This window comes from Doryrhamphus excisus, unplaced genomic scaffold (genome assembly GCF_037039965.1).
Source record: "Doryrhamphus excisus strain RoL-2023G ecotype Guam unplaced genomic scaffold, RoL_Dexc_Guam_v1.1 HiC_scaffold_24, whole genome shotgun sequence".
NCBI lineage: Eukaryota > Metazoa > Chordata > Actinopteri > Syngnathiformes > Syngnathidae > Doryrhamphus > Doryrhamphus excisus.
In genome coordinates, this window is record NW_027621862.1 from 4,588,034 (window position 1) to 4,610,019 (window position 21,986).

At 42.1% G+C, this 21,986-nt stretch overlaps 2 protein-coding genes and 1 long non-coding RNA gene across 3 annotated transcripts; 1 reads left to right on the top strand and 2 right to left on the bottom strand.

Annotated features, from left to right (window-relative positions):
• Window positions 1–580: 580 nt before the first annotated feature.
• LOC131110057 (transient receptor potential cation channel subfamily M member 4-like) lies at window positions 581–17,547 on the bottom strand. Its single transcript, XM_058062733.2, has 28 exons — window positions 17,291–17,547; window positions 16,144–16,205; window positions 15,893–16,070; window positions 14,696–14,876; window positions 14,094–14,263; window positions 13,818–13,995; window positions 13,468–13,532; window positions 13,165–13,398; window positions 10,652–10,754; window positions 10,435–10,556; window positions 10,078–10,356; window positions 9,900–10,001; window positions 9,696–9,824; window positions 9,487–9,616; window positions 8,385–8,530; window positions 8,182–8,294; window positions 7,987–8,103; window positions 7,867–7,916; window positions 7,561–7,799; window positions 7,376–7,491; window positions 5,238–5,370; window positions 4,221–4,395; window positions 3,781–3,946; window positions 3,515–3,696; window positions 3,300–3,432; window positions 3,142–3,214; window positions 1,003–1,096; window positions 581–934 (listed from the first exon to the last, which is right to left on the bottom strand). The coding sequence occupies exons 1-28, from the start codon at window positions 17,351–17,353 to the stop codon at window positions 903–905; spliced, it is 3,765 nt and encodes a 1,254-aa protein (XP_057918716.2). The 5' UTR covers window positions 17,354–17,547; the 3' UTR covers window positions 581–902.
• Window positions 16,759–20,706, top strand: LOC144895243 (uncharacterized). Its single transcript, XR_013625734.1, has 4 exons — window positions 16,759–16,921; window positions 17,468–17,530; window positions 18,667–18,816; window positions 19,435–20,706. It is a non-coding gene; the product is annotated as an uncharacterized LOC144895243 (long non-coding RNA).
• LOC144895242 (uncharacterized) lies at window positions 17,617–19,329 on the bottom strand. The gene is made up of 4 exons (XM_078788714.1): window positions 19,022–19,329; window positions 18,872–18,953; window positions 18,641–18,793; window positions 17,617–18,155 (listed from the first exon to the last, which is right to left on the bottom strand). Exons 1-4 carry the CDS (start codon window positions 19,065–19,067, stop codon window positions 17,999–18,001), a joined length of 438 nt encoding a protein of 145 aa, XP_078644840.1. The 5' UTR covers window positions 19,068–19,329; the 3' UTR covers window positions 17,617–17,998.
• Window positions 20,707–21,986: the final 1,280 nt, after the last annotated feature.

Below are 21,986 nucleotides of genomic sequence, written 5' to 3' on the forward strand. Positions count from 1 at the left end.
CCTGTTTGGCTAAGGGAGGGTGCTTCTGGAGCAGCTTTAGCAGGCTTAAATGGTAGAGACAACATAGGGTCAGGTTGCAATATGATTTTTATTATTTTTTTTTTATCACAGAACTTGAGGTTGAACCCAATTGAAATGTTTTACAACACCTGCAACCATAACACCCACTGTTTAAAACTGAGCACTATTGTCGCTGGAAAGGCAGAATTTATGATAGAAGTGGTGTAAGAGCCATAAGGTATCAGTTGGGGGTCCATATATGGTCCAGTTTTCCTGGTAGCTGTTACTAAACCCCAATGCACTGCGATGGACAGCGCTCCAACAGTTAACATTTGCGATGGTGCGGCTGACAGGTGGCCCGGTTGTCTATTTACGGTAAAGACTCCTTCAAGAGGAACGCTCTGGTGCTACGACCTTCACAAGAGCCGTGACTAACCTGCCCACATGCCTGGGAAGCACCTTCACACCCTGTCACGCTACACTACATCCAACAACACGGATCGGCCGTAACATTAGGTATACCTTCTGTCTACTGAAATGTCCACCTTGCATTAAATGAAACAGGTATAAATTGTACATATTTTATTAAAACAAATATTTGCACTTTAGAGTTGCGAAAGTGTGCATCCATCAAAAATATTTCGCATTAAACAAACAACTCCAGTGATCATGCATACATTTAGCCCCCACCCCTTGTGTCAAAACCACATTTTAAGTGTTAAATATAGACGATATGCAGTGGAAAAATATAAATACAACATCAAAAAGCATTTAGATGTACTCAACACTGTAACAATGTAACAGCTACTTTGGAATCCAGTCATAATATGGCAAGCGGTTGGCATGGCAACAGCTGAGGTTATAAAACTGAAGACTTTTAGCCCTCACCAAAGGTTGCATCGTCAAGAGCTAGAAGAAGGGGATGGGAACACATCTGTAAAAAAATAAAAAAAACAAGTAAGTGAGGTATAGAGTACGAGTTGAAACATTTTAGGGTAGTACCTTTCAAAATGGGCGGCGGCCGAGGAGGCTTGAAGGAGCTACCTTGCGCCAAAGTATCCACAATCCAGCTCAGAGCGTTGGCGCAATATTCCATCTGTGATGTGAATTGACACAAGAATGTAACGTAAGAGGAGTTCATTCAATTTAGTGTAGGGGTGTCCTGATCCCATGTTGATATCAAACATGGGTCCAATATCAGCAAAAAGAAAAATCTGGATCTAAAATGTCAGATACAAGCAGTCCATTCCAGACTCTGCTCTGTTACGTCTATAAATCAGTAAGACAGGTTAGGCTAAATAAATTCACGAATAAGAATCCATTTAAATGATGCTGGTAACAATAAAGATTGGGAAGCTGCACATTTCTATGTGGCACAAACCTCAGTAGAAGAACAAAAGTATGAAACTCTTTGCTACATAATCGCAACATAAATCAAACATGACGATATGTATTAAAGGAAGACGCCTTACTCCCCGCTTGCCCCCCCCAGAACAATTACAGGTAAGTTGAATAGACATGCCATGGAGGTTTTCATTGTAAATTTACAATTTAACATTGTCTTCATCATGGGGCTTATCACGGTGGACGAGTGGTTAGTGCACAGACCTAACAGCTATTAGACCAGAGTTCAATACCACCCTCAGCTATCATCTCTGTGTGGAGTTTGCATGTTCTCCCCGTGCATGCATGGGTTTTCTCCGGGTACTCCGGTTTCCTCCCACATTCCAAAAACATGCTAGGTTAATTAGCGACTCCAAATTGTCCATAGGTATGAATGTGAGTGTGAATGGTTGTTTGTCTATATGTGCCCTGTGATTGGCTGGCCACCAGTCCAGGGTGTACCCCGCCTCTCGCCCAAAGACAGCTGGGATAGGCTCTAGCACCCCCCCCCCCTTCCCGCGACCCTTGTGAGGATAAGCGGTAGAAAATGAATGAATGAATAAATTTCCAAAGAAATACAGCTGGAATAGGTGCAGCTTCTGGAAGGACGAGAAAGCTTTCTCTGCTATATATAGTGTGAATGGTTGTTTGTCTATATGTGCCCTGTGATTTGCTGGCCACCAGTCCAGGGTGTATCCCGCGTCTCACCCGAATACAGCTGGGATAGGCTCCAGCACCCCCGTGACCCTCGTGAGGATAAGCGCTAGAAAATGAATGAATGAATTATGCAGAGTTGACTTTTTAAATGATATTCTTACAATAATGTGTATCCTTAGAGCCTGTTTACAAGCACCAAATGAGAAAACACCGGGCTTCGCTACACATCCTAAAGTAAAGCTCTGTCTACTATGTGTCAGTCAGCTATTTTTATTATTTTTCTTCAACGAACAGGCAAACCTAGCATGATGTTGCAGTTAAAATGCGAGTGTAATATAAGCGTTTTGGTGTAAATAACTATAACTAAAATAACTAAAAAGAGGGCTGAATGGCGGATGAGTGGTTAGCGCGCAGGCCTCACAGCTAGGAGACCAGGGTTCAATTCCACCCTCGGCCATCTCTGTGTGGAGTTTGCATGTTCTCCCCGTGCATGCGTGGGTTTTCTCCGCGTACTCCGGTTTCCTCCCACATTCCAAAAACATGCTAGGTTAATTAGCGACTCCAAATTGTCCATAGGTATGAATGTGAGTGTGAATGGTTGTTTGTCTATATGTGCCCTGTGATTGGCTGGCCACCAGTCCAGGGTGTACCCCGCCTCTCGCCCGAAGACAGCTGGGATAGGTTAAGTGGTAGAAAATGAACGAATGTCTCTATCATGGCTGCATGAGTGGTTAACTTGCAGGCCACACAGCTATGAGACCCAGGTTTGATTCCTTGTTATTTTCCAGTAGCATCACAATAAAAGAAGCATAATGTAGGAATGTTTGATATTAGATTTTTAGCTGAAAACCGATATTGTCCAACTCTCAATTTCCGATCACCTGTGGTGATACAGCATATTTTTAATATAGTTTTTCATAATTAGATGCAGATATCAACTGATATCACATTTTTATGCTGATATCGGGCCGATAATAATTGGACATCCCGAATAAGGTGCTCATTCATTACATGAGATGTGACCTGACATTAGGAAAAAGCTGCTGCCTATAAATTGGTATTGGCAACGAATATCGAGCATCTCTCGAGTAAAAGTAATACCTCAGTCTCCAGAGTCCTCAGCCTGTGGTCAAAGTCTCTGCTTTCAGTCAAGTGTTTCATCACCCCATCAACTCTAGAATGCATGAACCAACCACAACATTAGGTACACGTGTACATATTAAAACTACATTACAGAAGGCGTGTCCGAGTGTTCTCACTTGGCAGACATGCGCTTCAGCCTCTCAGAGTCGCTGCTCTTCTGGATCTTGCTCTGAGCTGTGAGGAAGTCCTCCTTCTGAATGGTTTCCCACGTCATGAGCCGATTGGCTGCCTTGCCTTTTAACTGTAAAACTAGTGAGACACCATTTTTTATTTGAATCATTCACCATTGTCATATTTTTCTGTTTCATTATAACCCCGTGTGAAGACTGACCAAAGTGGTGGATCTTGACTGAGGGCACCTTGCGGATGTTCCTCTTGATAAAGAGGTTGATGTGAGAGAGGATGATGAAGGGCGGTGCTAGCGAAGGACGCGAGTGATACTGAACAATGAGGTTGTATCGCTGGAACTTCCAGTAAATGTCGCTGTTGGCCTGCACCTCGGAGAAAGTGTAGCTGCACAGACAAAACACAGCAGTCACGGTGAAAGAAAATATCATAATAATAATAATAATAATAAACTTTGGTGCTGCCGTTTACCTAAACATGGCGATGAGAAGGTTGATGAGCAGGATGTTGGTGACCAGCAGGTATATAACCAGCAGGATTACCACCAGCCAGTTACTGTACATAACCCGACACGGCTCTGCGCCTTCTTCAATCAGTGTCACATTGCTGGTGCATGGAACATCCCAGTCCTTTCCCACTGGGAATAACACGGACAAAGGTTGTTAATTTACAGTATATTTTCTTCCTGCATCAAATCCATACATAATGTTTCACAGATTACATATAACAGGTCCAGGGGTCAGCTGGGATAGGCTCCAGCATTAACATTAGTTTTAGCATCTTTAACAGTTCAAGAAATTGGGTCACCCCTGCTGTAATTTAATTAAGCTTCCCTTCATAAAATGTATAAAAATAACCATTACCCCCCCTTAAGTAAATAATGAGCATTGTAATAATCCGCAGTCCAATACCATCCATTTCCTCGACTGGGATTTGTCCAAAAATGTGCAAGTACGGCCTGTAGAAAACCCGGCGGAAGATGCGATCGAGTTGTGGGTCGTAGGAGTATATCAAAGCCTGATTGGCCACTCCGTATGCCATTAGCCACACCCCCAGGAAGAAGAGGAAGAAGAAGACATCCTTCATCTGAAAACAACATTATTATTAGTAGTATTATTCATTCATTCATTCTCTACCGCTTATCCTCACGAGGGTCGCGGGGGGTGCTGGAGCCTATACTAGCTGTCTTCTGTCTTCAGCTGTTGGCCAGCCAATCACAGGGCACATATAAACAAACAACCATTCACACTCACATTCATACCTATGGACAATTTGGAGTCGCCAATTAACCTAGCATGTTTTTGGAATGTGGGAGGAAACCGGAGTACCCGGAGAAAACCCACGCATGCACGGGGAGAACATGCAAACTCCACACAGAGATGGCCGAGATTGGAATTGAACCCTGGTCTCCTAGCTGTGCGGTCTACGCGCTAACCACTCGTCCACCGTGCAGCCCCAAACACTAATCATTCATTCATTCATTTTCTACCGCTTATCCTCACGAGGGTCGCGGGGGGTGCTGGAGCCTATACCAGCTGTCTTCAGGCGAGAGGCGGGGTACACCCTGGACTGGTGGCCAGCCAATCACAGGGCACATATAGACAAACAACCATTCACACTCACATTCATACCTATGGACAATTTGGAGTCGCCAGTTAACCTAGCATGTTTTTGGAATGTGGGAGGAAACCGGAGAAAACCCACGCATGCACGGGGAGAACATGCAAACTCCACACAGAGATGGCCAAGACTGGAATTGAACCCTGGTCTCCTAGCTGTGAGGTCTACGCACTAACCACTTGACCTCCGTGCAGCATATTATTATTCATTTTCTACCGCTTATCCTCACAAGGGTCTTATTATTATTACTATTATTATTATTATTATTATAACATACTCAGAACTACTGCTGTGTCACTTCCTCTTACCATTTTTCCAACGATGATGATTTTCGGTCCCAGCTGTTTATGAATGGCAAAGATGTGAATGAGTCGAAGGGTGAAGACCATGTAGTCCACACACAGAGCATCCCGGCCAAATTCATAGGACCAGTTGAACATCCTGCAACAGATGAACATCCACTCTACATTTTACAGCAATGACGCCTCCTAATGGCTTCAGTGCTTCTTTACAGAGTATCATTTGGGACAGGTAGTGTACACAGTAGACATATTGACACGGCAGGATGGTGATCATGATAATGTCGCATGTATATTTTTGTATAATCCTATTGTTTACAGCTACTCAACTGGAATCATCTGACATGTTTGCAATTGCCCTTCAGAAAAACATCACAAGCATACAGTAGCTTGTCAGACAGGTATGCAGGTGCACTGCCAAGTATGAGAAGAGGCGAGCCAAAAATGTGTGAGGCCGACACAAAGAGAGGGAAATTAACTGGGGCAGACGCACAGATGAAGTAATTCATGCACCTGTATACTTGTGTGACAGCCGCCTGTACGCTTGTGATGTTTTTCAGAAGTGCGACCATGCAGAAACATGGTGGCCTGCCAGATGATTCCAGTTGAGTAGCTGGGAGACAATAAGACTACAAAAAATACATGTCAACAAAGCAACAAAAGCTAAATTTGTTCTCAATCAGAAATCACTCCACATTATTGCTCTCTGGTTCTACCATATCTTACTTATTGTGTGGAAATATGGGCTAATAACTATAAAAGCAATCTTCACTCGCTAAATGTACTGCAAAAAAGGTCAGTAAGGATAATTCATAATGCCGCCTACAGAGAACATACTAACTCCTTATTTCTAAAATGACAAATACTTCAACTTGCTGATATAGTTCATCTTCAAACAGCTAAAATAATGCATAAGGCTAAAAATAACCAATTAGCTAAAAATGTCATCCAATACTTCTCTACAAGAGAGGAGAAATATGATCTCAGGGAAGAAGTACATTTGAAACACTTCTATGCTAGGACTACGTTAAAAAGCCATAGCATTTCAGTATGTGGAATCAAACTATGGAATGGATTGAGTAAGACCCTCAAACAATGCACAACGATGAGCCAATTCAAGAAACAATACAAGCAGTTGATGTTTGCTAAATACAAGGATGAAGAGTCTTGAACCAGTCATGATGTGCTATATATATATCACTATATTGACACTTACTATGGTACCCATTATGTCATTGGATGCTCATATCACCTCGTACTTCGGTATGTGACAAAAATAAAATAAAATAAAAAAAATATATAAAATATATTAGAAAGGCAAGAAGTGAACAAATGTAACATTGTCATGCAAATGTAATGTTACTGATTGTAAAAGTATATATATATATATATATATATATATATATATATCACTATATTGACAGTTACTATGGTACCCACCATTGTATGGTCATATCACCTCGTACTTCAATACGAAAAAAGAAAAGTAAATATATTAATATATAAAATAAATATAAAATATATTAAAAAAAAGAAAAATAAACAAAAAAAACTTTAAATGTTCATTTATCCCTCTCATCATTTAGGTCTATTACTCTTATACCTCTATTATCTATTACTCTTACGTCTACTCCTTATTTCTAAAATCACAAATTATTAAAATTAAACTTACTATGGTACCCATTATGTCATTGTATGGTCATATCACCTCGTACTTCGGTACGTGACAAAAATTAAATTAAATTAAATTAATTAATTAAAAATAAAATTGAAAAAAAATAAATTAATTAAAAAAAAAAAACTATATTAGGAAAGCAGGAAGTGAACAAATGTAACAGTTACTGATTGTAAAAGTACCAGATGGAGGGGTAGGATTTAATAAGCTTTGCTTCTTCCTACTCCTTTTGGACATGTGGAACTGTGAACTGATTATGTGATGCATTCAATTGTAATCTGATGCATGTTCAAATGAAATCAAACCATTACCATTACCATGTCACATGATCACCTCTTGCCATGTGAACGTCTACTGTGTCCACTTACAAAAAAAGGTCGCCTTATCTCCGAAACACCCACGGTCACGATTTCAGCAAATAACTGCAGTTTTGCATTCTGAACCGCGTTGCTGCTAATGTAACGTACTTTACCTGCACACAAGTCCGATGATGAAGAGGATGATGGCGGTGAGGTCACACTTGTTCCACACATCTTGAATGTACACCCTGACCCTCTGCCGCAGAGTCATCGTGCCTAAGAAGAAAGTCTTGGAAAAGCAAAATAAAAACCTCAATACAAATCAATGCATGCAAAGGAATCCGCTCTCCTCGCTTACCTCCCGGATCTCCTCACACACGATGGTGAACACCCAGAAGTACAGCACTAGCTCCGTTATGGCAGGACCAGCAGGAGGTGGTGGCTTGAAATCCACCAGCAGCACGTAGGCAAAGAGCAGTAGGAAGAGGAAGTACATGAGGACGTTGCCCAAAAAGGACGTGACGGGCGCAAACCAGAACTGACGCCATCTTGACACAATGAACGGCCGCTCGGGAGGTCTCGGCGTGTGAGGTATGCCTGCGGGAAGAGAGACGGACACGTGATTGGCTCAGCGCTCAGTCAGGAGTGCGAGGTGGTGACCTACCTTTGATGGTCGCCGTCCTGGGAGTGTATCCTCCTTGTGCATCTGCTTCACTGGCGCAAACAACATGACTTCAGTCAAAGCCATGAACAGAAATAGGATGAATGGCGAGCATGTGATTACATGTGTTTAATGTCGGAGAATGAGAAGATGGTGGTGCCGTAGAGGCTGTCATTGTCCCGACCTACACCGTCCTCGCTCGGCTTCCCGTCGTCCCCCTTCTGGTGGTCCTCTTGTTTCCTGCAAGGTAGGATAAATAAAAAAATCAATCAATCAATCAATAAAAGTAGGCTATGAGCTTTGGCCCTGTGTGACTACCTGAAGGAGATCAAGTTGGTGTAGCAGAGAATGGGGCAGAAAAAGGTGAGCATGAGTTTCCACACCTCTGTGTTCCTCTTCATGTCGCCCCACCAGATCTGGGACAACAGAGACTGTATGGGAGGAAAAAAAAAAAACTGTATTCACTCCACGGCATCATCTATACTTATTTGAGGGTGAGCTAAGGGAGCGCAGGAAACCACCTGCACTCCATCGTGGCTGAAGAAAAGCCGAGCGTCTGCACCCATTCCCATCTGGAGGCAGGTGGTGCCGCCCCAGACTGGGGATTTGCGGATCAAGAGGGTAAAGGAACGACTCTCATTGCTGCGGTAACAAGAGCTGAAGACATCTGAAATGTACAGAAACAACATTAGACAGTGAAATCTCATTTTGGCAACCATTTTTTTTCAGTATGTGGAATCAAACTATGGAATGGATTGAGTAAGACCCTCAAACAATGCACAACGATGAGCCAATTCAAGAAACAATACAAGCAGTTGATGTTTGCTAAATACAAGGATGAAGAGTCTTGAACCAGTCATGATGTGCTATATATATCACTATATTGACACTTACTATGGTACCCATTATGGCATTGGATGCTCATATCAGCTCATACTTCGGTACGTGAGGAAAGCAGGAAGTGAACAAATGTAACAGTTACTGATTGTAAACGTACCAGATGGAGGGGTAGGATTTAATAAGCTTTGCTTCTTCCTACTCCTTTTGGACATGTGGAACTGTGAACTGATTATGTGATGCATTCAATTGTAATCTGATGCATGTTCAAATGAAATCAAACCATTACCATTTTTATTGCAAGTGAAAATAGACCCTGAAGTATATCCAAGTAAATCTGAATTTCTATAGTATTGTCCCTTGAGAGGGCTGCACGGTGAACGGGTGGTTAGCGCCTCGGCCTCACAGCTAGGAAACCCAAGTTCAATTCCACCCTCGGCCATCTCTGTGTGGAGTTTGCATGTTCTCCCCGTGCATGCGTGGGTTTTCTCCGGGTACTCCGGTTTCCTCCCACATTCCAAAAACATGCTAGGTTAATTGGCCACTCCAAATTGTCCATAGATATGAATGTGAGTGTGAATGGTTGTTTGTCTATATGTGCCCTGTGATTGGCTGGCCACCAGTCCAGGGTGTACCCCACTTCTTGCCCGAAGTCAGCTGGGATAGGCTCCAGCACCCCCGCGACCCTCGTGAGGATAAGCGGTAGAAAATGAATGAATGAATGAATGAGAAGATATCATAGTGTGTATGGTGTACTCACTTTTGTGAAATCTGAATGAGTCTTACCATGTGCCAAGTTCTCAAATTTCTGGGCCAACTCTTTCATGGAGAGTTTGGTTTCAGTTTCAACTTCTAGTTTGGAAAGTTCCCTTAGCATCTTGCACCCACTCAGAGCACTCAAAACAGACTCCCCTGCCTGGAAAGTACAAGAAGAACTCATGATTAGTATTTTGCAAGTAATCACATCATTCATTTCTGCTAGTATGAGCAGATACCATCTCCCAGAAGAAAGTGGCCATCTCACTGCGGTTCTGGAGGATGGCCCAGATGAAGAGCGAAGCCCAGGGAAAGAGGCAGCGTTTCTCCCGATACAAGCAGTCTCCACGTAACAGCTTACTGGCACGCTTTTTTGGGGGTGGGGGGGACTTGATGACCATTCAGGATAATGCAGTGCAGTACATAACAGAGATTAACAATACCCGCATTGCCCTCCTCTTGGATAAGATCTGCTCCAAGTCCAAGGCATCATAGTAGAAAGGCTGGCAGATATCCCCCATTAACAGCTCAAGCACTCTTGAGACCTTCAGGGAAAAGAACACATCATGAAACAATGACAGTAGGAACACATTGAAAGGTATCCAGAAGCTGTACGAACACCTCAAAAAGGCTAAGCTCAGTCGCTGGTCCACTGTGGATGCTCTCAGCTGCGACTTTGTGAGGAGAATCCTGTGAATGCGGTGTACCGAGTCTCTCCACCAGGCGGCGCTGGAGGAGCTGGTAGAGAAGCGTCCCATCAGCCACTGATCTGTAGAGGCTTTCCAGCCTGCCGTAGGTCAGGTAGTCCAGGATGTTGAGGCCATTCTCGGTGAAGAGGCGCACAAATTGAGGCTTGTCGTTGATCAGGGCATCCGTCATGGAGTCCTCCAAGTCGTCATACTGTTTATATAGCAACAATCATATCAATTAATCATAACTTAAGTATTCATCTCTTGCTTGTGTTTCTTTTCCCCGCACCCTCCACTGGATGTCTCCATTGAAGAGTTCACTTTTGGCGATGTCCACCCTGTTCCATGTGACTGCGAGCTTCAGCTCTTCATTGTACGGGCTGTGGTCCACAGACGCGCGCTGCTTAGTCGCTGAGAACACACACACACACACACACACACACACACACACACACCAATAGGTTGGACACGGCAATGTTCTTAAGAGTGGATTGAATGTATAATACCTCCCACTAGAGCTTTGAGCAGGACTGTGTCAAAATCATTGGGGCCTTCCTGCTCTCCATGGTAGATGGTGATCAGGTCTTTGTTGTTGTAGATGCTCAGAGCCTGCGGAGGGCAAAGGGTATCAATAAAATAAAGTATAATCTGGATTAATTTTGGTACAGTACAAAATTGTTTTTTTTCTACATTCCAGTGTAAAAAAAACCCTAATCAGTTTTGTACTGCATTACTTATGGTACCCTGACTAACCAGGCGTGATGTGTGATGAGACTTTCAGCTAAAATGAAAGGAAAGGTACACAAAACTGTGGTGAGACCAGCCATGTTGTTTGGTCTAGAGACAGTGTCACTGAGGAAAAGACAGGAAGCAGAACTGGGAGGTAGCAGAGATGAGGATGCTGAGGTTCTCATTGGGAGTGACCAGGATGGATAGGATCGGGAATGAGTACTTCAGAGGGACATTTCATGTTAGCTGGAGGGAGCAGAGATGAGGATGCTGAGGTTCTCATTGGGAGTGACCATGATAGATAGGATCAGGAATGAGTACATCAGAGTGACATTTCATGTTAGCTGGAGGGAGCAGAGATGAGGATGCTGAGGTTCTCATTGGGAGTGACCATGATGGATAGGATCAGGAATGAGTACATCAGAGTGACATTTCATGTTAGCTGGAGGGAGCAGAGATGAGGATGCTGAGGTTCTCATTGGGAGTGACCATGATGGATAGGATCAGGAATGAGTACATCAGAGTGACATTTCATGTTAGCTGGAGGGAGCAGAGATGAGGATGCTGAGGTTCTTATTGGGAGTGACCATGATGGATAGGATCAGGAATGAGTACATCAGAGGGACATTACATGTTAGAGGCCTTGGAGATAAAGTCAGACTGAGATGTTTCGGACATGTCCTGAGGAGAGATAGTAAATATATTGGTAGAAGGATGCTGCCAGGTAGGAGGCGTAGAACATGACTAGGGGTGTAAGAAAATATCGTTTCGGCGATATATCGCGATACTTCGTTCCACGATACTGTATCGATATTAAAAAGTATGATATGGATATTTTAGGCGTTTATCATAAACTGTATATGGTATTTATTCAAGTGCAGACACGGCAAAGGTTGATTATTATTTTAATTTAAACCTCCGATCGTTAGGTGGCAGCACTTACTACGTAGCCAATTAGGCAAGAACGTTGAACGAGATTGACGAGTGAAACGTCCTCACACATAAACACAGTTCAACATGGCAGAATGCCAGCACATAACAGCGGCCCCTGCGGCGTACAAGGCTGAAGTGTGGACACATTTTGGATTTCTACACAAAGTAGGGTGTGCAGAAATTGACAAAACCCATGCCGTTTGTAAAATGTGTCGTGCCCGAATAAAGTATTCGGGAAACACGACAAATCTGCGACTCCACTTAGCGAGACACCATGAGGACCTGACCTGAGGTATTCAAATTGATATCACTATTTTGTTAAATAATGGTTATTTCAAGCATCCTAAAAGGACTTTTTACTGATGTTAGTTACTTTGTTCCGCAAAAAAAGTCAGGGACTGTATACTCTGCATTTTGTCACAGCTAATAGAATGTGAACATTTGAGCATAATAAATCTTGAGACATCATTTAATTTATTTTATTTTTTATGGGGTTTTGTTTGGTAAATTTAAAGCTTTATTTATCCAAATGCTACACTTTAAGTTTGTGATACAGCATAACATACTGTTCTAATGGAATAAAAATGTGTTTAGTAAGTGCATATTGCTGGTGTAATTCAGTTTTTCCAGTAAATAATCTTTAACTACAAGAAAAACAAAAAAAATATCGCCTTGTTAACAATACTGTGATATATCATATCGTGAGCCTAGTATCGTGATACGTATGAAATCGCCAGATTCTTGCCAATACACACCCCTAAACATGAGGGTAGTTGTAGTTGGTGTGAGAGAGACGGATGCAGAAGACAGGATTGGGTGGAAGCCATTGATTTTCTGTGTTTACGGTACTCTAATTATTTGAGTGATGGTTGCACCCCTCTGGTACCAACTGCTATGATATCTTACCCAAAGAGTGAAGCAAGACACACTGCGCTTACAAAATAATATGAAGGGTCCCAAAAAATGGACGAGTACTGTTGTTCTTTTTGGTTCTGTTACTACAGTGAATATGGAAAATCAAAAGGGTGGAGAGAGAGAGACTGCTATTGGTGCTTGTTGTTTAATCAGTGAGAGTTGCACAAGAGGAATACAAGCTAAGGGGTCATTGTATCAGGGGACATTTTGCATGAAATGACCTGGCAATGTGCCTTCACTGTTATGAAATATCCTGTATGTACTATGATGGAATTTTAAGCCCAGGGGCATTCAAGAAAGGTCAACCTAGACTTTGTGGTCATGTATTGTATATTATATTAAGACCGGGTATGTGGATTATACCCTTTCTGCCTTGCCCTCCTCCTGTCCTGCCAATCAAAACCGACACAGGTTTATTCCCCTCCCCCTCCTTTGCACTTACCCGCTCAACAAGTTTGTCTGTCTCTACTTCAGAGGGAAAGTATTTCCGAACCCGTTCCGCAACTCTGTCTTTCAGGTCCACACTGGGACCGGCCTCAGAGTCCCCCTCACCGGAGGTCTGTACGACCGGCGTCGATGACAGGTTTTCAAAGACATCGCTCAGGAAGTCAGACATGCCTCCTGAGCCTGCCAGCACCAACCAGGGCATAGAGTTCTTCAGGGACAGATCTACTCTCTGGTGCAAAACACAGTAGGGAGATTTCTCAAAAGTGATGCAATCACGTTTTGACATTGGAGGCCTTACCTCCAGCAGGCTGGCATCGCCTGAAACCAGCATGCATAAAACGGGGATATCGATGCTTCCACTGCCTATAAACACCAAACCATAAGAGAGGAATGCAAGAGTTAAAGCATTTTATGAGTAAAGACGGCTTGACTTTACATGTTGTGGAGCAACACTTGCTTGGACATGCAAAGGCAGTCGTGCAAATACCAAAAGAAGTCCTCGGGCAACCAGTGCAGAAAGCATCAGGCTGCAAGGTGTGTATTTTGTCTTATTGGCGGTTATACGAGTAATAATAACAGCTGACTGATTGATTGCAAAGTCAAGGCCACAAATGTACAATACGTTCTATTCAAAACAAAAGCAGTTACCCCAAATGCCGGTACGCTGGTGTGAGATGTAGTCCTCCATTTTGGCCCTGAAGCCCGTCTCTCCACCTCTGCGTCCCACACTCCCATCATCCACCAACAGGAAGGCCTGGTAGTTGTTGTCCAGGCAGCACGAATCCCGAGTTGTGTTATGGACATAATACTTGGCAGGAAAACTGCCCTGCAAGGAGGAAAATCAGGTTGAATATTAAAGTCCTGAGCTATGCTACATGGACAAAAGTAGTGGGAAAACTAAAAAAAAAAAGAGGAGACTAAAACCTGTGCATTGACCAGCTGCTGCCGATTGTGGACGAGCCCCCAGGGAGCGACCCCCAGAGCCACCACTTTGTTGAGGGAGACGGAGGAAGCTGCAGTTGCATGATCCCTCACCGCCTCTCCGACGCAGCGCCCGACCCCTTCTCGGAGACCCGCTGTTAGGATCCAGGCTCCTGGAACACCACAAATAAGTCACTATGCATTCCATGCTGATAATGATTTAAATACACAGCAGCCATGTTTGTTGTTCCCAAGTATATCTGAAGCATCCTGAAGGTTTGTTATGAACACATAGTGTGAGAGCGTCTTATTATCTTAGCTTTGATCTGAGGCCTTAGAGAGGAAAAGCCGGGAGAAATGACCTCAGATGGTGGGAGAACGCCGTGTGCCACCTGCACTTGGCAAACTAGTCAGGAAGACGAGGCCATTGTCGTTCCAAATTAGGGTCACACCCCCAAGGAGGCCCTCTGTTTAAAATAGCTGTCATTGCACAAGCCACCAAACTTCTGCATGTGGAAAAACACTTTTCACATGATCGTTAACAACATTGTTGAGTGTTTACACATCAATGTAGCAGCGATTGTAGCATTTGTTTGTGTGTTTACCTGTGCTTTGTGAGGCTTTTACCAGTCCCTGCCTGAGAACCTCACGCACCCACGTTTTCACCTTCGTCCTGCCTTCTCCACCAACTACGGAGACCACCAGGTTAGGTGCAGGCAGACCCCAGTGGGCTGTCATTAATGTGTAGACCATAGACGGGGGTGTGTCCCATGACAGGCGCAAGAACTGTGGAGAGATAAATTACAAATTCATGCTATAGGTAAAAACTAATATTCCAAGTTATGAAGTACTGTATTATTCCCCGTAAATTCTCTCATTGGAGTTGGAGCATTTATTTACCTCAACTACAAAGAGGATGGGTGACGATTGAAAAGAAGCAAGTTCACATATTAACTTTGATAATGATTTGGAGTACATATGGTAATGGTAATGGTTTTATTTCATTTGAACATGCATCAGATTACAATTGAATGCATCACATAATCAGTTCACAGTTCCACATGTCCAAAAGGAGTAGGAAGAACCCCGCCATCTGGTACTTTTACAATCAGTAACTGTTACATTTGTTCACTTCCTGCTTTCCTAATATAGTTTACATTTTTTTGGGTTTGTTTTTCTAGTTTGATTCCACATACTGAAATGCTATGGCTTTTTAACGTAGTCCTAGCATATAAGTGTTTCAAATGTACTTCTTCCCTGAGATCATATTTCTCCTCTCTTGTAGAGAAGTATTGGATGACATTTTTAGCTAATTGGTTATTTTTAGCCTTATGCATTATTTTAGCTGTTTGAAGATGAACGCTATCAGCAAGTTGAAGTATTTTAGAAATAAGGAGTTAGTATGTTCTCTGTAGCCGGCATTATGAATTATCCTTACTGACCTTTTTTGCAGTACATTTAGTGAGTGAAGATTGCATACATACATAAGAATATCAATAAGGCATAATAATAGGCTGACCACTAATGATACTTCAAATGTTGATATTACCATCTTGTAAATAAAATACTACATCAGGAGGTTGCCGACAGCCATAGCTTTTAATGTCAATCAATGTATTCTGACCCGACGCTAATTATAGTCCCTGTCAGGTATTTGCTTTTGTAGACCACACACTGTGTGACTACTGGAGACTCGATAATCAAGTTAATTGATTAACTGATTAATTGATCGGGGGCCCTTTGTCCGTAAAATGAGCCACACTGATAAAACATTTCATTAAGAATTAATCCAAATGACCCACATAGCTGTGTCTCTTGCTGGATCCAGCAAACTGCAACTCTCCAAAGGCATCCGTTGGGCATTCAGAGGAGTGTTGGGCACTGTCCCAGTGGTTGACAATGGCAGTGCTGAAATAGTCTCCGAGAGCCACAGAGGCATGGGTATCCCTTGTTCCCCCACACTGACACAGAGCGCCATTACTAAAAAAAATGGAGAAACAATGTCAATGACACACCATGATGAAGCACTGATGTGCTACCAACTTCACAGTACCTGAAAGAATCTTCAACAAAGGTGGAACAAATTCTTTTCTTGAAGATTTTGGGGATCCAGCTCTGTAAAACATGTTCAACACAAACTATTTCTCCATTTAAATATTAACTGAATATGTAAACTGGGTATGATGGTGCAAATAAGGCCACAGTGTGTTTAGAATTTTTATGTTGACTTAAGTACATAAAAAATAGCAGTTCTTACACCGGTGAGACATGCAGGGTCTACACCGGACTGTGACTTCTAACAAGGTGCTGCAATTGGCCCTTGTGTATGTGCAGAGATTGTGAAAGCCTGAGATGTGTGAGTGTTAAAAGCATTCTAAACTGCAAAAGTTCTAAACTTTGATAATAATATGATAATATATAATCAATATTTTATCATATTATAAATATATGATAATATATAATATTATAATACTAATATAATAATAATATAATATAATACTAATAATATGTCTAGAATAGAATTATTCAATTGATCTGACCATTTGTTATTTAAGAAAACACAATAAAAACAGCGGTACAAATGGGCCGCGTTCCAATTCGTTGTTCCAGCTCGTCAATTCAGCAAGAGAATGCCACTACAGCTGGTCTCAGAGCTACATGTAACGCGGCCCTCATATGATAACCTACTTTTATGTTTGACAAACACGGTGACAACTTTTACCACAGTCTCTGAACACTGGACCTTCCTTCATGCATTTAGCATATTAAATGCAAGCTTCGTACTGTGTTTAAGACAAATGTCAGTTCAAAGTTACCGAAAACAACTTCTGGTATGTGTACATTCCCATTGTTATGTTAGCATGTCAGACTATCAGCGGCTAACTTCCGCACTTTAGTGTTCGATAGTTAGCAAACACAGAGTAGCAACACCAAACAAGTAAACAGTATAGTGTTCAATACAGAAAGGTTGGACAAAAGACGGTGCCTCTTTGCATCACTGGTCACTCCGTCATCAGGAAAAAGCCGAAAGAAACAAACTGTACTTTGTTTGAGACGAAGGAATGCTTATCTATCTTGTCCATACGTGTTAACACATTCGCGCGCATCCAACACTCGTCACAATGACTTAAGTATGGCGACTCTCAAAATAACCTATTGCCTATTCTAAATAATTATACCTTTAATGTCTACTTTCTCACCTGGTCCTTCTCAGATTTGCTGTTTTTGTGTCCAGCGTCTGCTGCGTCTCCGGTGTCTAGCATTTTTTTCCCTCGATTCACAGAATCATGATGCCAGGAAGTACAATCAAGTCATGTTTTTGCCACCCAAATGACCCAACCATTATCCACTTTTTCCCCTCTTCACTTTTATCACAGATTTTGTCACTCCAGTCAGCCGATTCGAGGAGAAACAAGGTGCAGAGCAAGCAGAGCACACAGGTGAGGGTGTGGTCTGGAAATAGGCGAATACCTCCTCCATAAATAGGAGTGGTCACTCACAACCACACGAAAGTCACACCTGGATTTTGTGGGAGTTATTTATTACATGACAGTGTTGATGCATCTTAGTATGTTAGCTATGTTGGGACAATACATGGTGAGGTGCAAGAAATAAGATCTTGCACAGGACTAAAAATATCACACGCTCAAGCCTGGATTATATGCAGTCAGGAAAAAAAGCTCAACATGCCTCATTCACGATCAACGATGCACCAGAAACACATGTTTTGTAATTCTGTATTTGTAAAAATTTAATCAGGATTTAAATATATTATTGTAAATACAATTAAATAAGATTGTGTTTCAAAGCAGGATTACAATATTCTTGCAGGGAATAGACATCCGTAACAAGTACCAGTCAATCAGAACACACACAGACCATAATGTCATCTTCTTACAACGTCCATTTTATCTGCCATATCCCTGCGGGTCGTTGGCTTTTTTGGACTCTTCTTTTCCGCTTGTTTTGCTGATGTGGTATAAAGTGTTGGCCAGGATTTGGACCTGGCAGGTGCCCAGTTTGCATCCACGGGGTGCACGCTTGGGACGGAGGTTAACTGCCAAACTGTTGGATGAAATAATGTCAAAAAACACATTGAAACTACATGCTAGTGCATGCTAGTCAACGACCATAATGTGTCCCACCAGACCAACTTTTGGATTTTTTTTATGCATTTCAATACAGTGCCAAACAGTTGATAAACAGTCAAAAATGTAATAAGGTGGTAAAAAAAACTCAATTCCATTGTGAGACTATTGTATTTAGTTGCATATTTACAGTACAGTAGTGTGCAAACCGCAACCATTAGCCATGTTTTTAACCACAATATCTAAGTCAACAGAACCTGTTGGCTAAAATTCAAGTTTTTCTTACAATTATCTAATAACTGGAACCAACCAAACTAAATTTCATGGATTGGAGCCCATTTTCTTGCCACTGCTAACAGCCGTATTTGTAAAAATGTCAATAAAACAACGTTCATGACTTTTACGTAGTCCTGTAGTACTAACAAGTGCACTTGTGTACTCTATTACAATGATGTTTATTACCTGCGTTTGACTGCGTTCATGTCTAGATGTTTGGCTTCTGGGTGATAGGGAACAATCTTCAAGAATGGAACGTGCTGCTCCTGTGCGTCCTCTCTCCTTTGTGCCCCCGATGCCTGGACGGTGTTCCTTGCGAGTGAGGTGTCTTTGTCCAACCTGCGGTTTCCCGGAAGAATAAGGTACATATTAGAGCAGAAGTGACTCAGTTAAGTACGCAGGTGAGTTTGTAGTGACCTGGGAGTTGGTCGAAGTGGCGAGGCAGCAGTCAAAGGCACAGTCAGTAGCAAGAGAACAGCTATCTCCATACCGCAGTACCCTGTGGTAGAGGAACCACAAGTAATGTAATGCTTAAGAAGTATTTTCCAAAAGCTGGATTTAACTTACCACCAAGAAAATTGGAAAATCCGCCGTTGCTTTTGGAGTGAACCATCAATTCAGAGGTTTTGTTGTTGTCGCTTAGTGACTGTTAAGTCAAAGTCTGTCATGCTTTGCCACTTTGGAACTTTTATAGGTTGACAGGGTGAAGGGGTGTGTCTGGACTGTCGTCATGGTCACTCCGAGCCAACTCCCACGATCGTCATGTGTTCACATTCATGAGTTTTCATCCTAATTTATTGCATGGCTTATTGTAAACAAGCTTTTACTAACAACCAGATCATGTGATGATACTCAAAGTGACCTTGTACCTTGTTTGATGTTTACATTGATCGTAATACCCCCTTTCCTTTGCTCCGACATACACCCCTCACCCCCTCCTTTCCTTTGCTCCACATCCTCCTCCATCCCTCTCCTCTCAGTCCACTTGCTGCTGAGCAATTGTTCCAGAAATCCTTCTTTCTTTTCCATCACCTGCAGGAAGTGCCGGCGCGCCCAAAATAACACTGATTCTCCTCCGGGCTTTTCTTTATCGGCCCATTTTTCCTGTGCCTTTTCCCCTTGAGTCACATATGCCGTCACCGTGTTTATTCCTGAAATGTCCTTCGCTCCCACCGATCCACACATACAATGTTTGGTGGAAAACAACCACTTGATCTTGCAACACAAAATACATCAAATATTTATACAAATTTGCTCACAGAAATAAGCATATCCCTCATATTTCATCAACCATTTTATTAGATCTTCTCAAGGGACAATACTTGGGTATACTTCAGAGTCATGAATTTGGTTCACGTCTGGAGAAATACTCGGCCCCTCCATCACCACCACATTCAGCTACCTCAGTAAGACACTTTTCATCTTGGACTTGTTTGCCATGTGCCCCAAGAGAGGATCATGTCTGTTTCACAATGTCACAGTACACCTGATGGGTTTGGTTTCCATTTTATCCGATAACAGTGCCAAATTGGGACTTTTTAAAGCTGTGCCAGTGCTTAACATATGCCCGAACATGTTGGAATTCACATTTCCCCTGATCTCAGGGAATAACTAAATTTGAAACACTTATATGCTAGGACTACGTTAAAAAGCCATAGCATTTCAGTATGTGGAATCAAACAATGCACGACGATGAGCCAATTCAAGAAACAATACAAGCAGTTGATGTTTGCTAAATACAAGGATGAAGAGTCTTGAACCAGTCATGATGTGCTATATATATATCACTATATTGACACTTACTATGGTACCCATTATGTCATTGGATGCTCATATCACCTCCTACTTCGGTATGTGACAAAAAAAACTATAAACTATATTAGGAAAGCAGGAAGTGAACAATTGTAACAGTTACTGATTGTAAAAGTACCAGATGGAGGGGTAGGATTTAATAAGCTTTGCTTCTTCCTACTCCTTTTGGACATGTGGAACTGTGAACTGATTATGTGATGCATTCAATTGTAATCTGATGCATGTTCAAATGAAATAAAACCATTACCATTACATTTCTCACCATGAACCGCAGCTCTGCACTTACGGCATCACTCATGCAGCCCCAGACCATGACGCTACAACTATCACGTTTGACTGTAAAAACAACAATAGCTGAATGTTGACTCATTTTCATAGATGGTAAATCTATTCTGCTATACAAGCTGTACATTGACTACTCTAAACTACAATTATTGTGTCTCGAGAAGATAAAAATGCTTGAAATGTGTGTGGGGGGGGGGGGGGGGGGTACTGTCTTCTATTGTCAATATCACCCCAATCACTGAAGGCTCAGTAAGCCTTTTACAACTATTTTTTAAAAATGTTATTTTAATTATGCAGTTTTAAACCAATGCCTTTTTAAACTACTAGATAAATGATCTCTCAGCCCCTTTCCAGTGCGTAACTTCCCCATGTGACTGGATTGTTTACCTCCTGTGTGTGTGACGTCTGGCAAGCCGGTGTTGTCATAGAGTCGAGCAGAGAGTCATCACCACCCACATCTCGGTGCACCCTGATGAGTTCACATGTGATGAAGGATGACATACATGCTAATTTCCTCACACACGCTCACACACTAAACCAAGGAAAAGGACTACGTGCCGAAAGAAAGCAAATCCTCTTGGCTGAGTAAACTCCTGAATGTCTTCCTTGCGTTAAGAAAAGTGATCAATTTTCATTTTGCTAAATAAATGCATGCTGCAATAAGTAGCAGTTTCAGTAGCAGTTGAATTTTCCAACTCAAACATAGGATTGACATTAGAATGCATTAGCAATCCTTAGAGGGTGTTATTTTCATCATTAAATAGAAAATAGCTCACAATACGTCGTAAAATACAGGAAATTCCCTGTAGTTTCCCGCTTAATACGTTTCCCTGTGAAACTTAGGTACACATGTCAAGTTTAGGTATTGGATGACATTCCCACTGCAACACTGTTATCTGCTAAAAAAATGGTCTGGAAAATGTATTCCTATTTTTGCTAAATAACAAATAGTGTGTGTAAAATCTACATTAAACCTTGACGAGTATGATATCATAGAGAGCTAAGTTTTGTGTCGTTTAGCTGTTTGACTGTTTTGCGTGACTGTGAATGCCTCAGGCAGGAAAATCTCCTCTGGTCATATGTTTCTATTACTGTGGAAAAAAAATGGGCTATTAGCTCGAGACGCTCACGTGAGGCAACTGTAGGTCTTTCTTTGGCGAGAATCACGACCTACAAGGGAACCCACAACAAGCTTGTCAATCCATTGGAAATTGCAGGAGGTCATGACTCAGTATAACAGTCTTTGAAAGAATGCTAAAATCATCACACGGCAACTTAACACTCAAACATAGGTAAGAAATATACAAGTACCAATATGGTACTACATGATGGCGTCCCATCATGAATTTCTAACATGCAAAGCATTTAATTGGCTGTGCTGAATGAATCATTGCAGCGCCTCAGCAACTATAGCCAATGAAATGTTTTGCCATAT